Source organism: Balaenoptera borealis, assembly GCF_965194805.1.
Source record: "Balaenoptera borealis genome assembly, chromosome: X".
NCBI classification, from domain to species: domain Eukaryota; kingdom Metazoa; phylum Chordata; class Mammalia; order Artiodactyla; family Balaenopteridae; genus Balaenoptera; species Balaenoptera borealis.
The window spans coordinates 94,813,835-94,839,069 of record NC_138881.1 but is presented as its reverse complement, the minus strand read 5'-3'; the positions used below and the strand labels follow the sequence as shown (position 1 = coordinate 94,839,069).

The following is a 25,235-nucleotide window of genomic DNA, read 5'->3' as shown; positions in this document are numbered from 1 at the left end:
CACATTTTAGATTCAAAGATACAAAGAGAATGTAAGTAAGAGTGGGAAAAGATATATGATGCAAACAGTAACCAAAAGAGAGCTAAGTGGCTATAATAATTATCAGACAAAATAGAATTTAAGACAAAATTTGTTACTAGAGAAAACAGAGGACATTTTATAACTATAAAAAGGTGAATCTATCATGAAGATTTAACAATTATTAACACATTTCCACCTATCTACAGAGCTGAAAAATACATGAAGCAAAAACTGACAGAACTGAAGGGAGAAATAGAAATTTAACAATAACAGTTGAAGAATTTATTACCCCACTTTCAGTAACGGACAGAACTAGACAAATGACCAAAAAGGTAATAGAGTACTTGGACAACACTATAAGCCAACTAGACCTAATGGACATCTATCTATAGAACATGCCATACAACAACAGCAGGATATATGTTCTTCTGAACTGCACATGGAATATTCTCCAGGATAGATTATATGTTAGCTCATAAAATAAGCCCCCCTAAATTTTTTAAAGGATTGAAATAATAAAAAGTATGTTCTGCAAACATACTTGGGAATATAATGAAATTAAATTAGATATCAAAAACAAAATAAAATTTCAGAAATTCACACATAAATGGATAGTAGAGAAGACACTGCAAAATAACCACTAGTTCAAAGAAGAAATCACAAGGGAAGTTAGAAAATGCTTTGAGATGAATGAAAGGGAGAGTACAGTATATGCCAGGTTTCCTCAGAAACATTTATAATTGTAAATCTTATGTTAAAAAGGAAATAAGATTTCAAATCAATAACTTAAAATTCCACCTTTATGAAACTAGAAAAAGAACAGCAAACTAAATTCAAAGCAAGCAGAAAGAAAGAAAAAAACATAGTAAATTGTTTATTAGTAAATTATTTATAGATTTAGCTCTCCATATTTAAGTCATGACTCATTTTGAGTTAACTTTTGTATTTGTGTGAAGTAAGGATCAAGGTTCTTTTTTCTTTTCTTCTTGTGGAAGTCCAACTATTCCAAGACAATTTGTTGAAAAGAAAAGATTATCCTTTCCAAGTTGAATTGCCTTGACACCTTTCTTGAAAGTCAATTGCATATATGCATATGCATGCATTTATTTCTGGACTGTCTTGTTTTGTTCCATTGATCTTCAATGCCAATTTGTTCTTTTTCAAAATTAACTATTTTACCTCTTTTGTATTTATATATAAATTTGAGAAGCAGCTTGTCAATTTCTTCAAAAATGCCCACTGAGATTTGACTGAAATTGTATTGAATCTCTAAATCAATTTGGAAAGAATTGCCATCCTAACTATATTTAGTCTTCCAATTCATGAATATGCCGTATCTCTATATTTATTTAAGTCTTCTTTAATTTATCTCAGTAATCTTTCACAGTTTTCAGTGTTAAAAAACATGTATATTTTTGTCATACTTATTCCTAAGGATTTTATATTTTAAATGAAACTGTTTTGAAATTAATATTTCCTCATTGTTTATTGCTGCTATATAGAATACAACTGATTTGTACCTGGTTCTGTTTGATAGATTTTTTTTTCTCCTCATTATGTATCATATTTTCCTGTTTCTTGGCATTTTTGATAAATTTTTATTGGATACCAGACATTGTGAATTTTACCTTATTGGGTGCTGGCTATTTTTGTATTGTTTTAAATATTCTTGAGCTTTATTCTGGAAATAGTTTGATCCCACTGAGGCTTGCTTTTAAGCTTTGTTTGGCAGGACTAAATACACCTTTAGTCTAGGGCAGTTCTGTACAATAAAAATTTTATGCAAGTCACAAATATGTGCCACATATGTTACATTTTCTAGTAGCCACATTAAAATATAGTGAAGAGAAACTGGTAAAATTAATTTTAATTATATATAAATACATTACATATATAATATATTATATTGATACCCAAACCAGAAAAAACAGTACAGAAAATTAAAAACTATAGACCAATATCTTTCATGAACATAGACATGGAAATCCTCAACACAGCATTAGCATATTGAATCCAGCAATGTATAACATACCATAACCAAATGGGATTTATCCCAGGAATGCAAAGTAATCCATTATATTAATAGTCAAAACAAGAAAAACCCTATGATCATATCAATTGATGCAGAAAAAGTGTTTGACAAACTTCAACATACATTTACGATTGTTTTTAAAAAATGTCTTGGCAAACTTGGAAAGAATGTAACTTGCACAACCTGAACCACAGAACCTACAGCTGACTAAATGTTGAAAGATTGAAGACTTTCTAAGATCAGTTAAAAATGTATATCTGCTTTCAGTACTTCTATTCCACATTGTACTGGAGAGCCTAGACAATGTAATAAGGGAAGGAAAAACATTAAAGCCATACAGATTGGAAAGGAAGAATAAATCTATCTCATGATTCTGTATAAAGAAAACCCTAAAGAATCTATTAAAAACTTTATAGAATAAAAAAATGAATTTAGCAAGGCCACAGACTACAAGGTCAATACACAAAAATCAACCATATACTAACAATAAACAATTGGAAAGAAATTTTAAAAGACAGTACCATTTTAAATTGTTGCAAAGAAAATGTAATACTTAGGTATAAGCTTAACAAATCATTATAGGACTTACACAGTAAAAACTACAAAACACGGATGAAAGAAATGACATACTGTGTTCATGGATTAGAAGACTCAGCAGAATAAATATGCTTTCACTCAGCATAAGGTTTTCAAGGTTCATCCATGTTGTGGTATGTATCAATACTTCATTCCTTTCTAAGGCTGGATAATAATAATAATGTACCACATTTTGGTTACCCTTTTATCAGTTGATGAATATTTGGGTTGTTTGTACTCTTTGGCTGTTATGAATAATGCTGCTGAACATTTGTGTACAAGTCTTTGTGTAGAATGTGTTTTCATTTCCCTTGGATATGTAGCAAGGAGTGAAATTGCTGGGTCATATGGTAACTCTATGTTTAACCATTGGAGGAATTGCCGTATTGTTTTCCAAAGTAGCTGCACCATTTCACATTCCCACCAGCAGTGTGTGGATCTACAGATCCTCACCTACACTGGTTATTATTTGTCTTTTTAAAATTATTATATCTATCCTAGCAGGTATAAAATGGTATCTCATTGTGGTTTTGATTTGAGTATACCTAATGACCAATGATGTTGGGCATCTTTTCATGTGCTTGTTGGTCATTTGTATGTCTTCTTTCTGGAAATGTCTATTCAAGTGCTTTGCCCATTTTTAAATTGGTTTATTTGTATTTTTATTGTTGAATTATAATTGTTTTTTATAAAGGCACAAGTCTCTTATCAGACATATGATATTTAATTACTTTCTCTTATTCTGTGGGTTTTCTCTTCATTTTCTTCATGGTGTCCTTTGAAGTACAAAGTTTTTAACTTTGATTAAGTCCAATTTGCCAATTTTTTTCCTTTTATTCCGTGGCTTTTGGTGTCATCTCTAAGAAACCATTGTTTTACCCAAGGTCATAAGGATTTACTCCTAAATTTTATTCTTAAAGTTTTATAGTTTTTATCTATTAAATTTAGTTCTATGATTCATTTTGAGTTGAATTTTGTATGTGGTATGAGGTAGGAGTCCAACTTCATTCTTTTGAATGTGGATGGACAGTAGTCCCAGCATGCCCAACTGATTGCCAAAGGTGCAAAAGCAACTCAGTGGAAGAACAATAGCCTTTTCAGCAAATGGCAAATGGATACCCACAGGCAAAACAAACAAACAAACAAAAAACCCTCAATGTAAACTTCACCCCTTAAGCAAAAATGAACTCAAAGTTGATCATAGAGCTAAATGCAAATCTTACAACTATAAAACTTGTAGAGGAAACCATAAGAGAAATCTTCATGACCTCGGGTTAGGTAAAGAGTTCTTAGACGTAATACCAAAAGCATAATCCATTAAAAATTTGATAAATTTGACTTCACTGAAATTAAAACACTTTGCTCTATGAAAGACACCATTAAGTAAATGAAAAGATAACACGCAAACTGAGAGAACACATTTGCAATTTACATTCCTGACAAAGAGCTAGTATCCAGAATATATTTTAAAACTATCTAAATCCACCTGTAAGCAAGCAAAGTACCCAATAAAAATGGGCAAAGGATCTGAACAGACACCTCACCACAGAGGATATCTATATAGCACATAAGCATATGAAAAGATGCTCAACTTCGTTCCAATTTGGGAAATGCAAATTAAAACCATAATGAGATACCACTACTTAATCTGTTAGAATAGTTAAACTTTAAAAAACTTGACAAATGCTAAGAAGGATACAGAGCAAGTGGTGAGAATGAAAGATGGTATAGCCACTCTGGAAAACAGTTTGGCAGTTTATTATAAAGTTAAATGTACACTTACTTCATGATCCAGCAATATCACTCCTAGATATTTAAGCCAGGGGAGTTAAACTTATGTTCACAGAAAGACCTGTACATGAATGTTCACAGTAGTTTTATTCACAGTTATTAAAAACTGGAAACAACCCAAATGTTCTTTAATGGGTGAATGAATAAGTAAACTGTGGTACATCCACACAACAAAAAACTACTCAGCAATAAAAGGGAATAGATTATCGATACATACAAAACCAGATGAATCTCGAAGATATTAATGCTGAGTGAAATAAGCCAGTCCCAGAAGGTTACCTACCGTATGATTCCATTTATATGACATTTTGGAAAAAGTAAACTAAAGGAATGGAGAATGGAGCAGTGGTTGCCAGGGGGGTTCAAGAGAGTTTGATTACAAAGGGGCAACATTAGGGAATTTGGGGGGTTGATGGAACTGTTGTGTATCCTGATTGTGGTGGTGATTACATTAGTCCTTCCAGGTCTTAAAACTCCTAGAAATGTATGCCTCTGTGTGTGTGTGTGTGTGTGTGTGTGTGTGTGTGTGTGTGTGTGTGTGTGTGTGTGTGCATGTCTTAATTATGACAGTGCTTACACAGGTATATACACTCATCAAAACTCATTGAACACTTAGATGAATTTTACTCTGTGTAAATCATACCTCAATAATGTTGATTTTTTTAAAAAACATAAAGTCTCTCCACACCAATCCTACTCCTTAAAAATAACTACTATTGACAATTTATTTATTTATTTATTTTTTATTTATGTACTAAGTTTATTATTTACTATTTTCTTTTTTTTTTTTCTTTTTTGGCTGTTCCCAATTTAGTGTGTACCTGTCTAGAACATGTAAGCATGTAATATAAAGGGGTTTTCAGTTGGATAAAGGGGATCATTTTACACAATATATATTGCTCTTTATGTTGCTTTTTTCACTTAGAGGTCTTATAAATATATGGACAAATGCATTATACGATATGTGTTTCTACATATAAAATGTTGATAGAGCTACTATATTTTTAATAGTTTGATTATAAGCCATTTTGTGGATGTGACATCATTTATTTAAGCAGTCTCCCACTGTTGGATATTTAGGTTGTTGCCAGTTGTTTTGCTCTTACAAGCTGCAGTGCTAGCGAACAGCCCTGCGCATACCTCTTTTTGCAAGTATATCGATAAGATAAATTTCTAATTGTAGGATTACTGGGTCGTAAGGTAAGTGTAATTTGAATTTTCATAGCTACTGACAGATTGCCCTCTGTAGAAGCAAGTAGAACTTTGAGAATGAGTCAGGGGTGCATTTTGCATTTTCCCATCCCAAATCACTGAACTTCTCTCTTTCATAGGATCATGCAGATATTGAGTGGAAGTTTGCAAGGACGAAGCTCTGGATGAGTTACTTCGATGAAGGCGGCACCTTGCCACCTCCTTTCAACATCATCCCCAGCCCCAAGTCATTTCTATACCTTGGTAACTGGTTCAACAACACCTTCTGCCCCCAAAGAGACCCTGATGGTAGACGGAGAAGGCACAACTTGAGAAGCTTCACAGTAAGGCTTTTAAAAATTATGTTTCTTTGTAAACACAACTGTTTTCTCCTTTCCCTCCTTTGCAACATTCCCTATCTTGAACATCTTAAAACTACTCCAACCTACAGATGCTTTGGGGGTTTGTCAGGCAGTAGCTTCTGTCATGTTCCAGTCCTAATGTTTAGAAATATATTCGAGTGGATGGGCTGCTGGGAGGCTGCTGATGTAACCTCTCTGTCCGTTTTCAATGACAGGAGCGCCATGCTGACAGCCTGATACAGAATCAACATTACCAGGTAAAGTTTCTTCACAGGGACTAAGCACAATAGTTCTTGGTCAGTTGTGTGAACTTGGACAAATCACTTACCCTCACTGATCCTCAGTTTCCTCGTCTGTAAAATAAGGATGATAAAACTTAAACTGTAGTTGTGAGAACTGAGTGGTGAGTATGTATGTATGGTTTTGTGTGTGTGTGTGTGTGTGTGTGTGTGTGTGTGTGTCCTGGCACAGTGCCTGACATGTTGCATTAAGTGGTAGCTATCATCATCACTATTACTAACACAAAGCAGGGTGACCATGTGTATACCATTCCCAGAGGCTAAGTTAAAAGAGGCCATCCCTGTAAAGGAGAAGTATAGATTGCCTCTAAGAAAAAGTATCTTGATTATGTAATTAGTGGACATTGAAATCATCAGACTCTGTGACACTGAAGAATGACTTTCTCAACTTTATAAAAGGAAGAAAAACTCTCATCTTACTAGGAAGGTTCAAGTTTAATCTAGCCTGAACGGAAAGGATATTGACTGTGACCATTCAAGGATTATTCTGCTCTCATTATTCCATGAATGTGTATCCGTGTTTACCTTATGCTTGGGTGGAAAATTTTCCTTTCGGGTAAATTTGATCTCACTGGGCCACTCTGCCACCAAATTTGGACACATAATAAATTCTTCATTTAGCCAATGGACTTAACTGGGGGGTTTTGTAGAAAATGCCTGGATCCTGTGAGGATTTTCCAATGCAGAGACAGTCTAAGCGTATTTTATTTCCTGTGTATGTTTCTTATTTTACTGAGAGTCCAAGAAGGAAACTGAATGCTTCTTCATGTTTTTGTTTAAATTCCAGGAAGTTATCAGGAATTTAGTCAAAAGATATGTGGCAGCTATGATAAGAAATTCCAAAACAAATGAGGGACTAACAGAAGAAAATTTTAAGGTAATTTGATCATAAAGTGGTTTAATTCTTCATTTCACATTTCTTAAGCATCATTTAATCTTCACAGTGTTTGAGGTTTCTGGTGATGGAATTTCAACAGCCTATAATACAGCAAAACCAGCTACAATTCTTATTCTCTTAGAATAGTCTGTCATCCAGTAGATGGATAGATTTTACCAATGTCTGTCACACCACAATCAGCTTTATGAATAATAAAAATATGCATTCTTTTAATATTCTGGGTTTTTCTCAGTATGGGAATTTAGTGCTTTAACTGATATGGCATGGGTGTGTGATGAGAAGAAAGATAGCGAAGGAAAGATGCCTAGAGATTTAAAGGCCTTCTTTAAAAGATATAAGATAAAGACAAAAAGTCTATTATTAAATCTAACATTTATGAAACCCTACCATTACACATTTTTGGCTGTCACATTGGGATGTTATTGGCATCTAGTGAGTAGAGACCAGGGTTGTTGCTAAAAATCCTTCAATGCACAGGACAGCTCCCTACAACAAAGAATTACCACACTCAACATGTCAATTGGTTGAGAAACCCTATCCTAGAACACGTATATATTTTCTAAGGAACATAAGAAGGCTGTTATCCTAATCCACAGACATAACTCATCAATTGAGGGCCTGCTATACACCAAGCACTCTGCTAGGTGCTGGGGCACAGTCATGAGCAAGATATAACCAGCCCCTACTCTCTCGTGGAGTCACACACAATAATAATAGAGGCGAATGACTGAGTATTCTAACAGGATCAACACAGGGTGCTGTAGAGACATAGAAATGGGGGGACACCCAACTGGGACTTGGGGATTCGAGGCAGGCTTTCCAGAGGAAGCCATGTTTAAGCTGAGGTTTGAAGGAGGAGACAGATAAAGGAGAGTTGGGGAGAAGAGTGTTCCAGACAGAGAAAACAGCACATGCAAAGGCCCAGAGGCAAGAGAGGATATGTCCATACAGGTGGACAGTAAAAAGCCTGGGGAAAGAGCAGGAAGGAATGAAATGGGAGAGATCGACATGTACCAGACCTTGAAAAACCTTGTAGTCTGTGGTATGGCATTTTTCCTTTTTCCTAAGGTCAGCGACAAGTTACTAAAAAGTGTTAAGCAAGAGAACGACATGATCAGATATAAGCTTTTCAAAGATGGTTTTTAAAAGCGCGATCTAGTATCTAGGCAGCCAGTTAGCGATAGAAGACATTTCGCAGGCACTTGAATAAACAAGGTCCCCTGGCCCAAAACAGCAGTCCCATCTCCTGACATTCCACTTCCCTAGTTTTATTCCTGAGAGTCCTAAAAGCTTTTTCCTCTTCAGTAGTACTTTTCTATGCAGATTCCAATGAGAGCCCTACTCTAATACCTTCATTGTTGGTTAACACTTCAGCCTGTTGGCATGCTCCTGATAGGGAGGTTCTGAAATCAACTTTACCAATTGCACATTTTTTTCCCCAATGGCCAGCTCTGCCCACAGCATTGTTAATATGTTTTTCTTGTGCTGGAATAATGTGAGATTTTTCTGGTAGTTCATGTACCTTGTGATTTGCGGTGAGGCAAAACCTGGAACATTCCGAAGGATACCCAATGTGCCTATTTTGAACTAAAGACCAAGCTTCTTAACATAACGTGTCTTCTCTCTTGCCCTAGGAATTAAAGCAGGACATTTCCAGCTTTCGATATGAAGTGCTTGACCTCTTGGGAAACAGGAAGCACCAAAGGAGAAGTTTTTCCACTAGCAGCACTGAACTCTCTCAGAGAGATGATACCAATGATGGCAGTGGCGGGGCTCGGGCCAAATCCAAGAGTGTCTCTTTCAATTTAGGCTGCAAGAAAAAAGCCTGCCATGGGCCACCTCTCATCAGGACCATGCCAAGAGTTGGTGGTGCCCAAGGGAAGTCAAAAGCTGAGTCATCAAGCAAACGCTCCTTCATGGGTCCCTCTCTCAAGAAACTGGGTCTCCTATTCTCCAAGTTTAATGGTCATATGTCTGAACCCAGTTCAGAGCCGATGTACACAATTTCTGATGGAATCGTTCAGCCGCACTATATGTGGCAGGACATCAAATATTCTCAGATGGAGAAAGGGAAAGCAGAGTCCTGTTCTCAGAGTGAAATTAACCTCAGTGAGGTAGAATCAGGCGAAGCCCGGGGCGCTGCACAGAGCAGTGAATGCCCTCTCGCCTGTTCCAGCTCTCTTCACTGCGCATCCAGCATCTGCTCCTCGAATTCTCAACTTTTAGACTCCTCAGAGGATGTATTTGAAACTTGGGGAGAGGCTTGTGACCTGCTCATGCACAAATGGGGTGACGGACAGGAAGAACAAGTTACAACTCGGCTCTAAGTCAAGCCGGTACCACCTGTACTGGAACTCAGAAAATTTCTCATTTCTTTGCTCTCAGAGGTGACATAGAATATGATTCCCTCACTGCCCCCCCACTAGACAGGAGAGTGAAACTCCTATTGTTTTCACCATCTTTTATAGCCACATTCTTCATTTTTTGTTCCTGTTATTATTATTACTATTATTTGCCTTTTTATACCTACAAACACTAAGTCCATTTCAAAACCAACTGAAGGGGTGTTTGCCCCTAATCAGCAGAGGTGCAGTCGGGTGCTTAACCCTTTGGCTTTGCTTTTCTTACCCTTGCTTCCTTGAAGCTCCAGGTGCCACTTTGCTACTGTCGCTGCCGCAACAGATTCCTGACCTTCCTCAGGATCTCACACCATTTCCCCACAGGGCTGAGGGCTGTGCTCAGCAGTCCCCACCAGCTATCAGATAAGGCAAACTACCTTGCCTATCTTTGTTGCCCTTCAGTGCTCCATGCTGCCCATTCTGGTTCAATGAACAGCATCAAAGGGAAACTGAATAGACTCCAAAGAATTGTCAGCTTGTGGTTTCTAGGTATAAGTGGACTTCGTGTTGTTTTTGCTTTTAAATACTACAACTTCTCCTTATCATGGGGGCTGTTGAATTTTTTGTTTCTTAAAGATTTGTGAGTTTCCTAATGTATGCCAATGAATATTTACCCCATAGTATATGTCATATCTAATAAGTTAGTGAATTCCTTTCCTGTGTTTGTGTATTTCAGTTAGCTTACTACATTTTAAAATTTGATAGCATCGAGATTAGTATTTAGGATGTGTACTGTTTTTTAAAAACTTCTACTGTACTCTAATCAACAGTCACTACATCTCATACATTGGCAAGAAAAAATAGTTAGCTGGTATATTTATAGGGTCCTATCTACTGTTGATAGTTTTAATCATCACTGCTATCAAAAGCATTTCTAAGATAAAAGCCTGGATTTGAAAATATTTTTTTAACAGAAAAATGACATCTTGTTGAGGTGTCAGAATCTGAAAATAGCACCTTCATTTTAATTAATTGCTTTCTGATAAAACAACAACAACAACAAAAACAATTTTAGGTCTAGATAACTTGATTCAAGGTGCAGTTTTAACGTTCAGTGGGGGCAGTGGAATTGCGTGTGTAAACTCATGTTAGATATATAACATAACAACCCTAGTGAATTCATGGAACTATAGACATGATCCAAATTCTACTGTCTTCAAAGAAAACTGCATTATACATCAAAACAAATTATTTTCCACAGCCTAGGAGCACCTCATCAGAACACACAGGTAAATGTTAAAAAATGAAGCCCATGATGCATATGGTCACCATGTTAGATCCAGTAACCATCAACTGATTACCTGCTAAACAAGGGCGGTTTTTACCAATGTTAGCACAAACGTATCCCCAACTTACACAATAACACATGACCTGAAATAGCCCGAGGTCTGGGTCCTGGTCATTAAATTAATGGGTAGCTCAAAAAAGTAAGAAAGTTAATTAGTTGTCACCCTGTTCTTGTATTCAATAAATGCCAACAGTAATAGGAAACCATCTAGATTCATGTGTATACTTTCTGGCAAAATTAAGTGAAATGAAGCATTCTCAAACAATGCAAATATGCTTCCAAAATAGTTTTTGACAGTGTAGTTTCTGTTATTTGAATTGATTCCCATTCTAGCCCTAACTTTGGTGACTAACAAAATATTCTACATGAAAAAGACACAAACTGGGGATGATGGGGAAACAAGAGGAGGTGTTGAAGAACAAAGCTCAGATCCAGGAAAAAGTGATCAAGAGAACAAGCTGCATCAAGATCCATTTGGTAAGACATTATCACAGAATAATTCCTTGATCATACCCAAAGTGATCATTTACTCAAATCCAACTTCTCTCCTGCTTCTCTAAGTGGAACTATCATAAGTGGCCCTGACATCAGTAACAGGTTACTTTCCAGAAGGAAGGTTTCTAAAGTTACAGAGTCAACTTTCTCAACTGTCAAATTCACTTTGAATAATAAATAGCACCTGGGCTACATTCCTAACTCATATTGATGGCACCAGAAACCAATACATGGCCCTATTTCATCAAAAAAAAAAAAAGTATGTCTTTCTCACAAATGCATGTACTTGTGATGACCTAGGTTTCATTGTTCCAGCAGTTACTTTATCAATTTGTTGGAAAACAAGGGTAGCCAGAGATAGAGCCATGGTCCAAAATACACTCTTATCTCAGTTATGTTCTAAAGAGAGAATATGTGTAAATCATAATAGCCAATCTCTACTACTGAAAGAAACCAGTGTCATACTTCATGGGCAGTACATTCCTTTTCAGATCTTCTCAGGGTTACTGTCTTTATGACTTGGGCTTAAGATTTCACTAGCTGTGTTGAGGCCTAGCTATGTTGGGCATTGAAGCCAGTCAGCTGTTAAAGCTAATCAGCTATTGTCCTAACTTCCGTGATGGTGACACCAACATTTTTATTAACTCTAACTCTAGTACAAAGTAGGAAGGGAAGGAGATTTGTGTTCACCTCTCAAACCTCTGGATCAGCTACTATCAAGAAAGATATTTCAAATCAAATGTTTAAGTATGTTCTCTGACCCCAGAGAAGGTATAAGCCAACTTGAGAGTAAATTTATAAACATAAGAGCTAAAAGAGAAACTTAGTGAGGATCTACTCAATTCTAACGTCTTATTTTACATATACAAAAAAAAAAAAAAAAGAAAAGAGGTCCAGAGAAGGATAATGACTTGCTCAAGGTCACAGAGCCAGTCAATAAACCCAAATCTTCTAGATTATAGAAACAAGACATTATTAAGCACACATATTATATGTTATACATAGGAGATGTGGAAATGGATTGGCCACTATAGATACCTTTTTGTTCATTCGCCCAAAATGCCACGAACTCCACAAATTTCAGACTGACATATTTATATGTAAAGTTAAAAATGTATTCCAAAGTCAAATACAATTATAAATGGTACAAGAATCATTTACTTTTTGTCTAAGTATCTATACCATGGTTCACCTCCATTACAGGTGAATTTCTTATCATTTCTGGACACCTATTTTATTTGTTTGATTCCATCATAATTACATTAAAGTCTCCCTGATAATTAGTAAGAGTAAAAATATTATCGAATACAAAGAAAATGTCTGAATTATATTCAGAAATGGCCATTGTTGAAGTATGTCCTCCACTTCTAGCTTTAAATCCAGTGAAGTACAAAGAAAAAGAAATGATTCAAAATCACCATTTTTGGAAGATGCCAAATTTTATAGGCATAGAAATCTCCAGGTTATACTTCTGTCCACTTACATGGGAATACTGGAAATTTTCTGATTCTTTCTGCCTCTCATAGTAATTTTTCATTCCACTCTGACCTGATTTAGGGCATTTCAGCTAAGTCCAAAACATCTAAACATCTGTCTGCAATTTGATTAAAGACCCCCCCCCCCACACACACACACACACACACACACACACACACACCCTACAGCCTCTACGTTTTGAATGACTTAAATAATGAACAAATACTTTTTCAATAAGAACTTTATAGTTATTATGGCAGTGTAAAACCTCCTCTGCAAATTTCATTGGGGACTTCACTGAAAAATATGAGTCGATACCTTAGCCAGATAATATAAATAACCATTTGACGTTCATATTGCCTTGTGGGTAAGACTCAAGTGGTGTTTTAACTAACAGTTTAAGTGGCCCAGGCCTTGGTTTGTTCAACCATCAGGTGAAAAGTACTTGAAGTTAGGCAGACATTCTTTCCTGTTTAAAAGTACACAAGAAAAACTGGTATTATTTTGGTAATCACATTTTCAAAACAGTGTTAATAGATTGCATGTATAGACATAGCCAACGTAAGTGGATGTAATTGTTTGGATCATTTAAAATAAACTCTTCATACCTACTTATCAGCTCCCTCCATTCCCGAACCCTGTGGCTTTGCCTCAAACCTGTGCGTATTTTAGATTCTTTGGCTTGCTTTATCTAGATAATTGTTCCAAATATCCACTTTGTTGGTGTAGAACTAGCCATTGGGAACCGAGTACCCCAATTCAGTGTGAGCATTACTTTAGTATAGAGAAATGCTATTTCTACTGTATTTCCAATGACCCTTTCCATCACTTTTTCCAACAGATGTGCGTTTTTGGCTTGCACTGTTTTGGGGATGTTTGTAAAAGTGAGAACCTTGTCTATGCACACACACACATGCAATGAAACTTAATAGCATTTGATTGCTCTGGCTTGGCCTTTCATCCCTTTTGGTAATTACTAAATCATTTTGAAGGGAGGGGGAGCAGGAAGAACTTCAATGGAAAGAAACTTCCTGAGATGTGATGAGGAATTGCTAAAATGAACTGCCAAAGCAGCATCCACTGCAGTACAAGTGTTAATATTGAGAGCTCTCAGGATTTGGGGTTTCTGGTTTAAAGAATAAATAAAGCTTGTAGGTCAGAAAAAAGAACCTACCTGTAAAAATAAAAATATATATTTTTGGTGAATTAAGTAAGTCTGTATACTTCAGATTTACTGCATACTTGAGGTATTACTATTCATATGTTGATATGTGGCCTAGGATTTTCATCTATATGCTGCATGGTGGTCCAGAGAAGAAGGTGCTGGTAGGCGGTTTTGAGAGCCTTAAGAAATGGAATGTTTATTAAGAAACAAAGGAGTTGATTGCTGGAATGATACAGGCAGCTGGCTAGGGTAGTATTTTTAAGCTCTAGAGTGGACTTGTATCTTTTTTTTTTTAACATCTACATCAGAGTATAATTGCTTTACAATGTTGTGTTAGTTTCTGCTGTATAACAAAGTGAATCAGCTATATGTATACATATATCCCCATATCCCCTCCCTCTTGCGTCTCCCTCCCACCCTCCCTATCCCATCCCTCTAGGTGGTCACAAAGCACCAAGCTGCTGCTTCCCACTAGCTATCTATTTTACATTTGGTAGTGTATATATGTCAATACTACTTGTTAGTTTATTGGATCTGAGTTGTGGTCTTCTCCTAAAGATATACCATCAGTGTTTGTGGTACTTGAGAGACATGTACATATTAAGAATTATTAATGTTTAAATATAAAATTAAGTGGAATGCCCTTATGCCAAAAGCTTATCTGATGTGAAAGTTGTGACAGCTCTGTAGAAACTTCCCATTACTACACAAATGAAAGGCAATTTCTATAATAACAAAAAGAGCCTGCAACTTTTGATCATCGTAATCAACCTTCATAAATCCATAACTGTGGCACACATCTGCCCTAACCTCAAACCTCACCCGCAAAAAGAAAAGCCTTCTTTACAATGCCAAATGACTTGATAGAACCACAGAAGACTAAATGAAGAAATAATGGCCTGCAGTGTGAATGCCATTTTCAACAACGTGCAGAGTATTTTGCCTTTTGACTTTATCTATGAGCAGGTTCCAGAGCAACCTAACATCCCAGGAGCTGCACTTCAACACATGCACATACACATACTAAGACATCACCCTTGGTGGCAGTGTGCCTTTTATTTTGGCCTATGGTAGCCAACCAGTTGCAAGTACAGTTAAGCTGGGCTTGGCCATTGTGTCTTTTGCCACAATGTTCAATATACCCCACAATACTCATTGCGACCGATTGCCTGCCAACCTAGAAACCCTCTTGACAGTTCTCTGGTCTTATACAACCCTTAAAACTGAGCCTTGGATGACAAGACAAAAAAGAGGCTTTGGATTTTTGTGGGGAGTGCTTGAGGTACTTAGATGGTGTGGTAAAGAGGCAAACGGAAAAGCTTTCAAAGTAAGGACTAGTATGGATAAGCACTTTAAAATGTAGGGCTAAATCACCATACTGTCAAACTTTTTAGATAACCAAATTGAGGTGGCGTTCCCTGATTTTTTTTAAAACATGTAGTTTCTGGATTAAAACAGTAACATCATCATTTCTCCCTCAACAAAATCCAGAAGTGCAACAGTATATGAAGACTAGCCTGAACGAACTGTAAATCATTTTTCAAAGGTTGAGTTATATTTCGGTTGAATTTCAGATCATAGCACATTCTCACCTTGGGATCACTGTATTCCTAAATTCAACACATCAGACTCATAGTAAGGTTACATTTTAAATTGTGCAATATCACTGACTGGCTTTTATAAATATGCACTTATGACCAATTACTGGAAGGGCTGATTTCCCCAAATTTTATCTAAGAAATAAAATGAATTTGCCAAAACTCTACAGAAAAGAGAAATAAAAGGTAAAAGTGGGAGAGGGTAGTATGGAAGAATGCTAGATTCTATATCTGATATCATACTTTAGCCTCAAAAATTTACAATGAACATATAAAGTGAGATTATAAAATGAGACTGATATTTTCATAAACATGGCAGAATTAATGTGCCCAAATTAATGTTGTTCTTCAAAGCAGTCACCTTAAGCTGCACCCATTTTCGAATGCTGACATTACTCAAATCATTGTGGACTTCTGCTTTTGGGAGGGTCTTCAAAATCCACAATACCACCTCTTAATACCCTCAGTGGTAGAAAATCATAATCTTGTCAGATTAAATTCTTAGAAACAGTCAAAACTAATTTTAGATCCATATTTGGTAAAAATCTGGGCAATCAAGCTGAGTTCTACTTTTTCTGGTAAAAAAATATTTTTCAAGTGCTATCACACAATAGGCACCTTGATAGGCACAATTATAAAATACCAAGACAGTTTCTTGTGGGGTTTGTGAAGTGACCTGAAACTGCTCTTCAGAATCTAGTTTTTTCCTTATCAACTTTGAGGAATAATTTGTGTACAACTACCTGCACCCATTTAAAGTGTACAATTCAGTGAGTCTTCACAGTTGTATACACCCCTAGGACCATCACCAAAATCAAGATACAAAAATTTCCATCACCCCCACACGAGGCCTTGTCCCTCTTTCAAGTCTGGAATCTATTATAGCTTCAAACATGCTTGGAACAGTGGCAGTCTTATTGGAATAAGTTTATAGCCCCCCAGGGAGGAAACATTAAAGAACACCATATTTAGATATAGAATCTCCACTGATTTGGGAACAACCATAATGACTTAACCCTTGAAATATTTGTGTTTAAACAGTAAAACACATTCCAACTTCCAATGGCTTATGTTGTAAATAAACTCAGTATTGGCTTCCCAAGGCTTATTTGATCCATAAGAAATCACACTTTATAATACAGAGGCTCTGACAACTAGACTGTTAGCAGGAAGAAAGGGCAGTAAGGAAAAGCTCCGGCCTTCCCAGGAAATTGAGGGGAGGGTTTTGGATTCAGGAGGAGCTCTGGTAACATAAGTAGGAGGCGACTCTAATGGGAGGATGGCAACAGCCAACTGAATTTTCAGGTCATTTGAAAATCACATGTTCACACTAGGTAGTTCCTGTATAAGATCCGGTCATATTATTTGAAGTACAGATTCATCCATTTTTGGTCACATCTTATAGGACTTCCTTTTACAACATATATTAAGCAATCAGTTTAAATAACCAAAGCAATGTATCCTGTAGTCCAATAAGCAGAGTGATGACTGTGCTTAGTATACTTAGGCAGGAGAAGCAGTCAGAATTCTTGAGTGTCTAGTAGGATTCATTGGAACCAATGGCACTAAAATAAATGTTGTGGGAGCTCATGAGGAAACCTCTAAACCCAAAGGGTTAACACATTAGTCTGTAGTTTTCTTAATGTTAAAGGCAACCCAATTTGATAAATTAACTTAAAATTTTTTAACTGTTCAAATTACTCTTCTAACATAGTACAAGTAAACCCATATGTTCTCTTATTTCAACTATAAAGACAAAGACCTTCTCAAGGACATTTCAGTTCAGATAGGGATAAACATCCTTCTCAAGTGAAAGCATTTTAATTCATCTGTTTCTTATAACATAGGAATGCATACCAGTGGTAGGATTCAAGAAAGTATCACTATTTAAACTCTGCACAGGATTCAAGATGTCTCAAAAACAGGTTGAAATTGAGGATGAAGAATTTCTACCTATTCAGAACAATGAATGTAGTTTGGAGCCAACATTTCCTAGAAGATAAAGAATACTTTTAGAAAACACAGGCAGTGTTTAATTCACTTTCTTAGCCTAGTTGGAGGCCCCAATCACACATCACCATACAGAAAACGTATGCATTGAACTTAAGGTTAAAATTGTATCTCCCGAGCTTAATCACGAAAAGGGAAAATTCCAAATGTGTTTGTGTAAATGGCATTTGGCTTTGCAGACTACTATTTTAAAAGCTAAAGCCTCCTTGAGTAACTATTACTTTTATTTAAATATTTTCTGTAGGAAGTGCAAAGTTACTGTCATCCTTAAATGTGTTAAAAAGAATCTTGTACAATAAAATGATTTTGTGTGTTTTTAGCTTCAGTATAAACAAAAATAAAGCATTTACTTTTTTCCTCCAAAATGTATGGCTGCTCAGATTTAAGGTGTTTGTTCCTCCCTTTTCCAACATAATCATTTATAGCCATCTATTTGTGAACAACAGTGGATTTTACACTATCATTTAACCAGCAGACACAGTGAAGGGAGACCTCCACAGTCCAATATATTTTGAAAAGTTCATGACTGAGCATAAACATTATTACTATCATTCTTTTATATCTCCCATTAAACAAAGCTGTATTAAATATTGAGAAAATTGAATAAGCATTCATAAAGAACTTTGAGATGATGACATGAAGGGACCAATACAGCTATAAAGCTATGGCGTACAACACTGACAAACCTTACTGGCCTTATCCTGAAAACTTCTGAGTATCCAAAGAATGATACATGTCGTACAGAGCAGTTTCAATCTGTGGGTCAGTGAGAAGACATAAATTGAGGTTAAGCTGGTCATTATTCAGCTAGTATAATCTGAGTACATTTGGGTAATATTTTCTGAAGTTATCAGTTGACATTTCTTTTAAAGTTTTTTCTGTAGTCATGGACTTTCCAGCAATTAACTTTCCCCTAATTAATTCACATTCCTGAAGTTTTGTCTTTTATTTTACTAATTAACTTTTAGGCCACCAGAACACTGGTTGGCATACCAGAACAGCTTCACTTTCAGCCAAATAACTCAGTTGCAAGTCCTGGCCTTATTTTTTTTAATTTTTTTTTATTTTTAAAGTCATGTTTATTTTTTTTTTTTTACATCTTTATTGGAGTATAATTGCTTTACAAGGGTGTGTTAGTTTTTGCTTTATAACAAAGTGAATCAGTTATACATATACATATGTTCCCATATCTCTTCCCTCTTGCATCTCCCTCCCTCCCACCCTCCCTATCCCACCCCTCTAGGTGGTCACAAAGCACCGAGCTGATCTCCCTGTGCTATGCGGCTGCTTCCCACTAGCTATCTATATTTTACGTTTGGTAGTGTATATATGTCCATGCCACTCTCTCTCACTTTGTCACAGCTTACACTTCCCCCTCCCCATATCCTCAAGTCCATTCTCTAGTAGGTCTCTGTCTTTATTCCCGCCTTGCCCCTAGGTTCTTCATGACCATTTTTTTTTCTTAGATTCCATATATATGTTAGCATACGGTATTTGTTTTTCTCTGACTTCCTTCACTCTGTATGACAGTCTCTAGGTCCATCCACATCACTACAAATAACTCAATTTCGTTTCTTTTTATGGCTGAGGAATATTCCATTGTATATATGTGCCACATCTTCTTTATCCATTCATCTGTTGATGGACACTTAGGTTGCTTCCATGTCCTGGCTATTGTAAATAGAGCTGCAATGAACACTGTGGTACATGACTCGTTTTGAATTATGGTTTTCTACGGGTATATGCCCAGTAGTGGGATTGCTGGATCATATGGTAAATCTATTTTTAGTTTTTTAAGGAACCTCCATACTGTTCTCCATAGTGGCTGTATCAATTTACATTCCCACCAACAGTGCAAGAGGGTTCCCTTTTCTCCACACCCTCTCCAGCATTTATTGTTTGGAGATTTTTTGATGATGGCCATTCTGACTGGTGTGAGGTGATACCTCACTGCAGTTTGGATTTGCATTTCTCTAATGATTAGCGATGTTGAGCATCCTTTCATGTGTTTGTTGGCAATCTGTATATCTTCTTTGGAGAAAGGTCTGTTTAAGTCTTCTGCCCATTTTTGGATTGGGTTATTTGTTTTTTTGATATTTAGGTGCATGAGCTGCTTGTAAATTTTGGAGATTAATCCTTTGTCAGTTGCTTCATTTGCAAATATTTTCTCCCATTCTGAGGGTTGTCTTTTGGTCTTATGTTTTCCTTTGCTGTGCAAAAGCTTTGAAGTTTTATTAGATCCCATTTGTTTATTTCTGTTTTTATTTCCATTTCTCTAGGTGGGTCAAAAAGGATCTTGCTGTGATTTATGTCATAGAGTGTTCTGCCTATGTTTTCCTCTAAGAGTTCGATAGTGTCTGGCCTTACACTTAGGTCTTTAATCCATTTTGAGTTTATTTTTGTGTATGGTGTTAGGGAGTTTTCTAATTTCATACTTTTACATGTACCTGTCCAGTTTTCCCAGCACCACTTATTGAAGAGGCTTTTTCTCCACTGTATATGCTTGCCTCCTTTATCAAAGATAAGGTGACCATATGTGCGTGGGTTTATCTCTGGGCTTTCTATCCTGTTCCATTGATCAATATTTCTGTTTTTGTGCCAGTACCAAACTGTCTTGATTACTGTAGCTTTGTAATATAGTCTGAAGTCAGGGAGCCTGATTCCCCCAGCTCCATTTTTCGTTCTCAAGATTGCTTTGGTTATTCGGGGTCTTTTGTGTTCCCATACAACTTGTGAAATTTTTTGTTCTAGTTCTGTGAAAAATATGGCCTTTTTTAAAAATAAATTTATTTTTGGCCACGTTGGGTCTTTGCTGCTGCATGCGGGCTTTCTCTAGTTGTGGCGAGCAGGGGTACTCTTTGTTGCAGTGCATGGGCTTCTCATTGTGGTGGCTTCTCTTGTTGCAGAGCACAGGCTCTAGGCATGCAGGCTTCAGTAGTTGTGGCACACGGGCTCAGTAGTTGTAGCTCATGGGCTCTAGAGCGCAGGCTCACTAGTTGTGGCACACGGGCTTAGTTGCTCCGCGGCATGTGGGATCTTCCCGGACCAGGGCTCAAACCCATGTTCCCCACATTGGCAGGCGGATTCTTAACCACTGCACCACCAGGGAAGCCCTGGCCTAATTATTTTAAGTGTGATTGGGTGTATAACATTTATACATTGGTTAGGTAAAACAATTAAAAAAGCAGTAATATATCTGGAAAAGATGTGCAACCAGTATAAGCAAATTCCAACAACTCAATAATAAAAACACAATTTGAACACATTTCAAAAACAAATATATACAACTAGCAAATAAGCACGTGAAAAGGTGTTAAACATAATCATAGGGAAATGCAAATTAAAACCACAATGAGATACCACTTACTACCAAACCCACCAGAATGGCTACGATCAAAAAGACTGATACCACCAAATGCTGACGGGGATGAAAAACAACTGGAATTCTCATATACTGCTGGTGGGAGTATAAAATGGTACAATCACTTTGGAAAAATCGCCTTCATTTCCGTACTAAACATATACCTAACCTATGACCCAGTAATTCCAAGAGGAATGAAAACAAATGCTCGTAAGAAGACTTGTACAAAAATGTTCATAGCAGCTTCATGCGTATCTAAAAACTAGAAATGGCTCAGGTATCCATAAGCAGGAGAACGGCATTTTTGTACAGTGAAATGCTGCTCAGCAATAAAAAGAACTATTGACACGTACAACATGGATGAATCCCAAATACCTATGTTAAAGAAGCCTTACACAAAGGAGCACATACTCTGATTCATTTATATACAGTTTAAAAAACAAACTATGATAGGAGAAAAATCAGAAGAGAAAGTGTTTGCCTAGGGGACAGGGATCGGGGAAGGAGGGATTGACTGGGAAAAGCATGAGAGAATTTTCTGGAGTGATGAAAATGTTATCTTGATAAAGGCTTGGGTTTCACAGATGTGTGATTTGTCAAAATTCACTGCATCAAACACTTAAGATTTGTGCATTTCATCACATGTAAACTTTACCTCAAAAAGAAAAGAACCTTTAAAAAAGAAACTTTAACAAATACTGAACTCTAGTTAACAATATCCATGCTGAGATGTTTAGGGGTGAAGTGTATTTAAGTCTGCAATTTTCTTTGTAATCATCAAAAAATAGGATTTATAGATGGTTATGTGAAAAGGTAAGTGTAGTAAAATGTTAACTATATGATCTAGGTAGTGGATATACAGATGTACATTGCAGTTATTTCAACTTTCATGTTTAAAATTTTTCATAATAAAATGTTGGAAAAAAATAAGCAGTGAGTAAAAGAAAAGAACTAGGTTAACAAAAGCCAAATCTATACCGTGCTTCAAAACAACTAGGAGGAAGAAAACTTCTTGAGTAGCTGAAGCTCTTTTAGCAGAGCTAAAAGAATGAAAGAAAATTAAAACAAAGTTCAACTGCTGATGCAAGCAAAGCAACTGAATATAAAACAGTTTGTTTTTCTGTGGGACTATACATGTGGTAGAACTTTTATTTCTTTTATTGTGGTAAGAATATTTACCATGAGATTACCCTCAAGAGATTTTTAAGCGTACAATATTGTTATCTACAGGCACAAAGTTGTAGAACAGATCTCTGGAACTTATCTTGCATAACTGAAATTTATCAAGATAAAAATTGTTACCCTGATCTGGTTAATACACCAGCAAGGAAATAAAAGCTTTTTTAAGTCAAGAACTTTAATACCCTACTACTATTAGGGTAGAATTCTTTTTCTACAATTCTGCAAATGATTTGAAAAAGCTGTATTATATAGTTTAGAAAAAGCCATAAGATCTGCAAGAAAAGGTGTGCTAGTTCATTAGGTGAAGGGACTGATCACCTATATAACACCAATCATCAATAACTATTATTAATATTTGGCTAAAATAGATCTTAACATTTTATTCATTGACTGGCCTGAATTCATAAGAATTGATTCAGTTTAATCTCAATATTGTAGAATTACTCTCCACCCCTCTCATAAAAGGTTTAGCCAGTGGCAGGAGCCACCTACCAGACAAAAAAAAAAAAAAAAAAAGCTCTTCAACACTAAAGGATTCCTGGTTTCCAAGCTCCCCTCTGGCAGCCATAAGGAGAAAAGTGAACTCAAAAGTGGTGGTGGTGATTATTAGAAAACAATGAAGCAGTTAAACCTGAAGTGGTTCACTCACCTCAATTAGTTTCAACTATAAATAAATATCATGGTTTAATATAGTTTAGTTTTACATGTAGCTAGTGAATATTCTTGAGAATTATAGGACTTTAAGAATCAGTTGCCTATACTATAGGCTTCCCCCAACCCCCAGATATCTTAACAAGGGTACCTATGAACCTTATGTGACAGTGTCTCTAAGATCTTGTTTCTTTTCAGGATTCAAGGCAAAATGTTTAAAAACCTGAACTTTTACTAACTTTATAAACATTACCTCTCCAGATGGCCAGTTACCAAGGTAGTTTTTCTTCAACTATTATGAAAGATTTCAAACACAAAAGTAGAGGGAATAGCACAATGAACTCAATCTTCAACAGTTATTATTCAACAGTTACAAACACGCAGCTTATCTTCATCTATAAACCCCACCCCCAGATTATTTTGAGATGATACCCAGATTTATCATTCTAAAGCAGTTTTAGTCACTCAGTAGGTAGTTACCTAAACTCAGGTCCATCCTTTCCTGAAGCTCCATCTTTCCACATACAGGCACCCCACACATCCCTGAAACTGCCTTTGATGACTGAGGCAGGAGAGAAGACAAGCGTTCTAAATCAAGTTGCTCCAACTGAAATTTAACATCCTAGCTAAGATGGGGGAAACAAGAGGTTGCCTTTTGCTGTATTAGTTCTCCTGAATTCTTTTTATTATAAATGGAAATATAAATGGCCTCAAAGAGGTTTCACATAAAATGGACAAAATTTGACCCAGATTTAGAAAAATCTAGATTAAGTTCATGCCCTACCCTTCTCCAATGGACTATTTCATTATTCATGGAGATTTATGTCTGAATTAAGTTCTGAATGTATGGTGTTCGCATACAAAAAATCATGATTTGTTTATACTTTTACTTCCAAAGCTAATTAAAAGGTTATGCCTTGATTATAGGCTCTAAGGAAATGAAAGATGTTTTAAATTCACAAGTCTTGAATTTCAACAGTAAAACAGATTCAATATTTTCATCTGCTCTTAATCAAGGCAGAAAACCACAATTAGTTTTGAGAAAAAATATACACAGCATAAAAATGAATTCTAATTGTTTTTCCTCACTATGGAAATGATCCAGCTTTCTACCCTTTGGTGTAAACCAGATTTATCTCAGGAAGGCGGTGAAAGTAAAGGGTCCAGAACAAACCACAGTGCCTTTATATCCTCCTTCCCCCAACAATTCTCAATGGTTGAAAGTTGGGTATAACAACAGAGAAAAAGACAGGATGTCTTTTGTAATATCAACAGCAACTATAGAGGTTATATGTAAAAAGTCTACCACTATGCTTATACTATAGGTTGATTAAACATGTTGAGTCTTAGGTTTTTTTTTTTTTTTTTAATTACCAGAAAGACCACTTTGTTTTTAACCCAGAAGCTGCCTTCTGCAGACTTCTGCTGCAGTACAGGTTACCTTCACCCTCCCAACTCACAAAACAATAGGAGGGTCAGGGCTCACTCCTTGATTATTTCTTAGAGAAGTCTGACTGTAAAGCATAAACAAGTGGACTATACTTGTATGATTTAAACAGACCATTCATACCATTGATTTCAACACTGGTAACAACAATTAGGTTGATCTTGGGTTTTTAAGTTAATAACAAGCATCTCATTAAACTGCATTAAATTAGTAATGGAAATCAAGGCAAGGCAGCAACCTACAAGTTTAAAAAATAAACAAATCAACTGGAAGCCTAAGGCAAATGTACTTATCTCAAAACCGCACAATTTCCAGACCCACATTCTCAAGATAGACTACAACCTTCTAAAACATTGCTTAGAAGCTAATTAGTGAACCACTGACAGTTGAAGAAATAGGACAATCACTTGCTGTGAGTTATGTACATTTCAGAAATGCTGGCATATTTGAAAAATGTTGGAGAGGGGTTGTTCCATGTTTCAAGCTCGACTAAAATAAACCTTTAAACATAAAACAATCTGTAGGCTGCACAAATTGAGAACCCAAGAGGTTAGCAGAGAAAAAGCTGAAACATTAATACAGAGGTTGTTAGAAAGATCAGTGCACTGTTGCCCATCTTTCTTTATTAAAGTTGTCAGATGCCAACTTGTAGAGCAAGGACTTGGAAAGATCCAGGATGCAAAACCGAAACACTACCAGTTCCATGTCTATTACGAAGCAGAAGCCTTAACTAGTACACTGACTGATTTGAAACTCACTGTTATCAATCATCTTGAGAACAGTATACTGAAGATAGGATATCTTCTTTGCAATGGATTCCACTCTAGTTCTTTCACCTGTTCAAGCACCTTGAGCCCTGAGTCTCAACTGGTTCTTTTTGCCTGGGGTATAGCTGAAGGTGGGAAAGAACAGAATGATTCACAAACATAAATAACTTTTAAAGGAGGCAATATAAATAGGTTTTGTAGCAACCAAAGAACACTTTTAAAATAG

At 36.3% G+C, this 25,235-nt stretch overlaps 1 protein-coding gene across 1 annotated transcript; it reads left to right on the top strand.

Annotated features, from left to right (window-relative positions):
• On the top strand, positions 1-25,235 carry TRPC5 (transient receptor potential cation channel subfamily C member 5). The gene is made up of 3 exons (XM_082377647.1): positions 1-5,955; positions 6,189-6,230; positions 7,060-25,235. Exons 1-3 carry the CDS (start codon positions 5,797-5,799, stop codon positions 7,156-7,158), a joined length of 300 nt encoding a protein of 99 aa, XP_082233773.1. The 5' UTR covers positions 1-5,796; the 3' UTR covers positions 7,159-25,235.

Excerpts from the sequence above, each read along its gene's own strand:
- TRPC5 (XM_082377647.1), top strand. The coding sequence starts at position 5,797 with ATGAGTTACTTCGATGAAGGCGGCACCTTGCCACCTCCTTTCAACATC. Across the intron at positions 5,956-6,188 it reads ACAACTTGAGAAGCTTCACA|GAGCGCCATGCTGACAGCCT; the intron begins GTAAGGCTTTTA and ends TTTCAATGACAG. Across the intron at positions 6,231-7,059 it reads TACAGAATCAACATTACCAG|GAAGTTATCAGGAATTTAGT; the intron begins GTAAAGTTTCTT and ends TTTAAATTCCAG.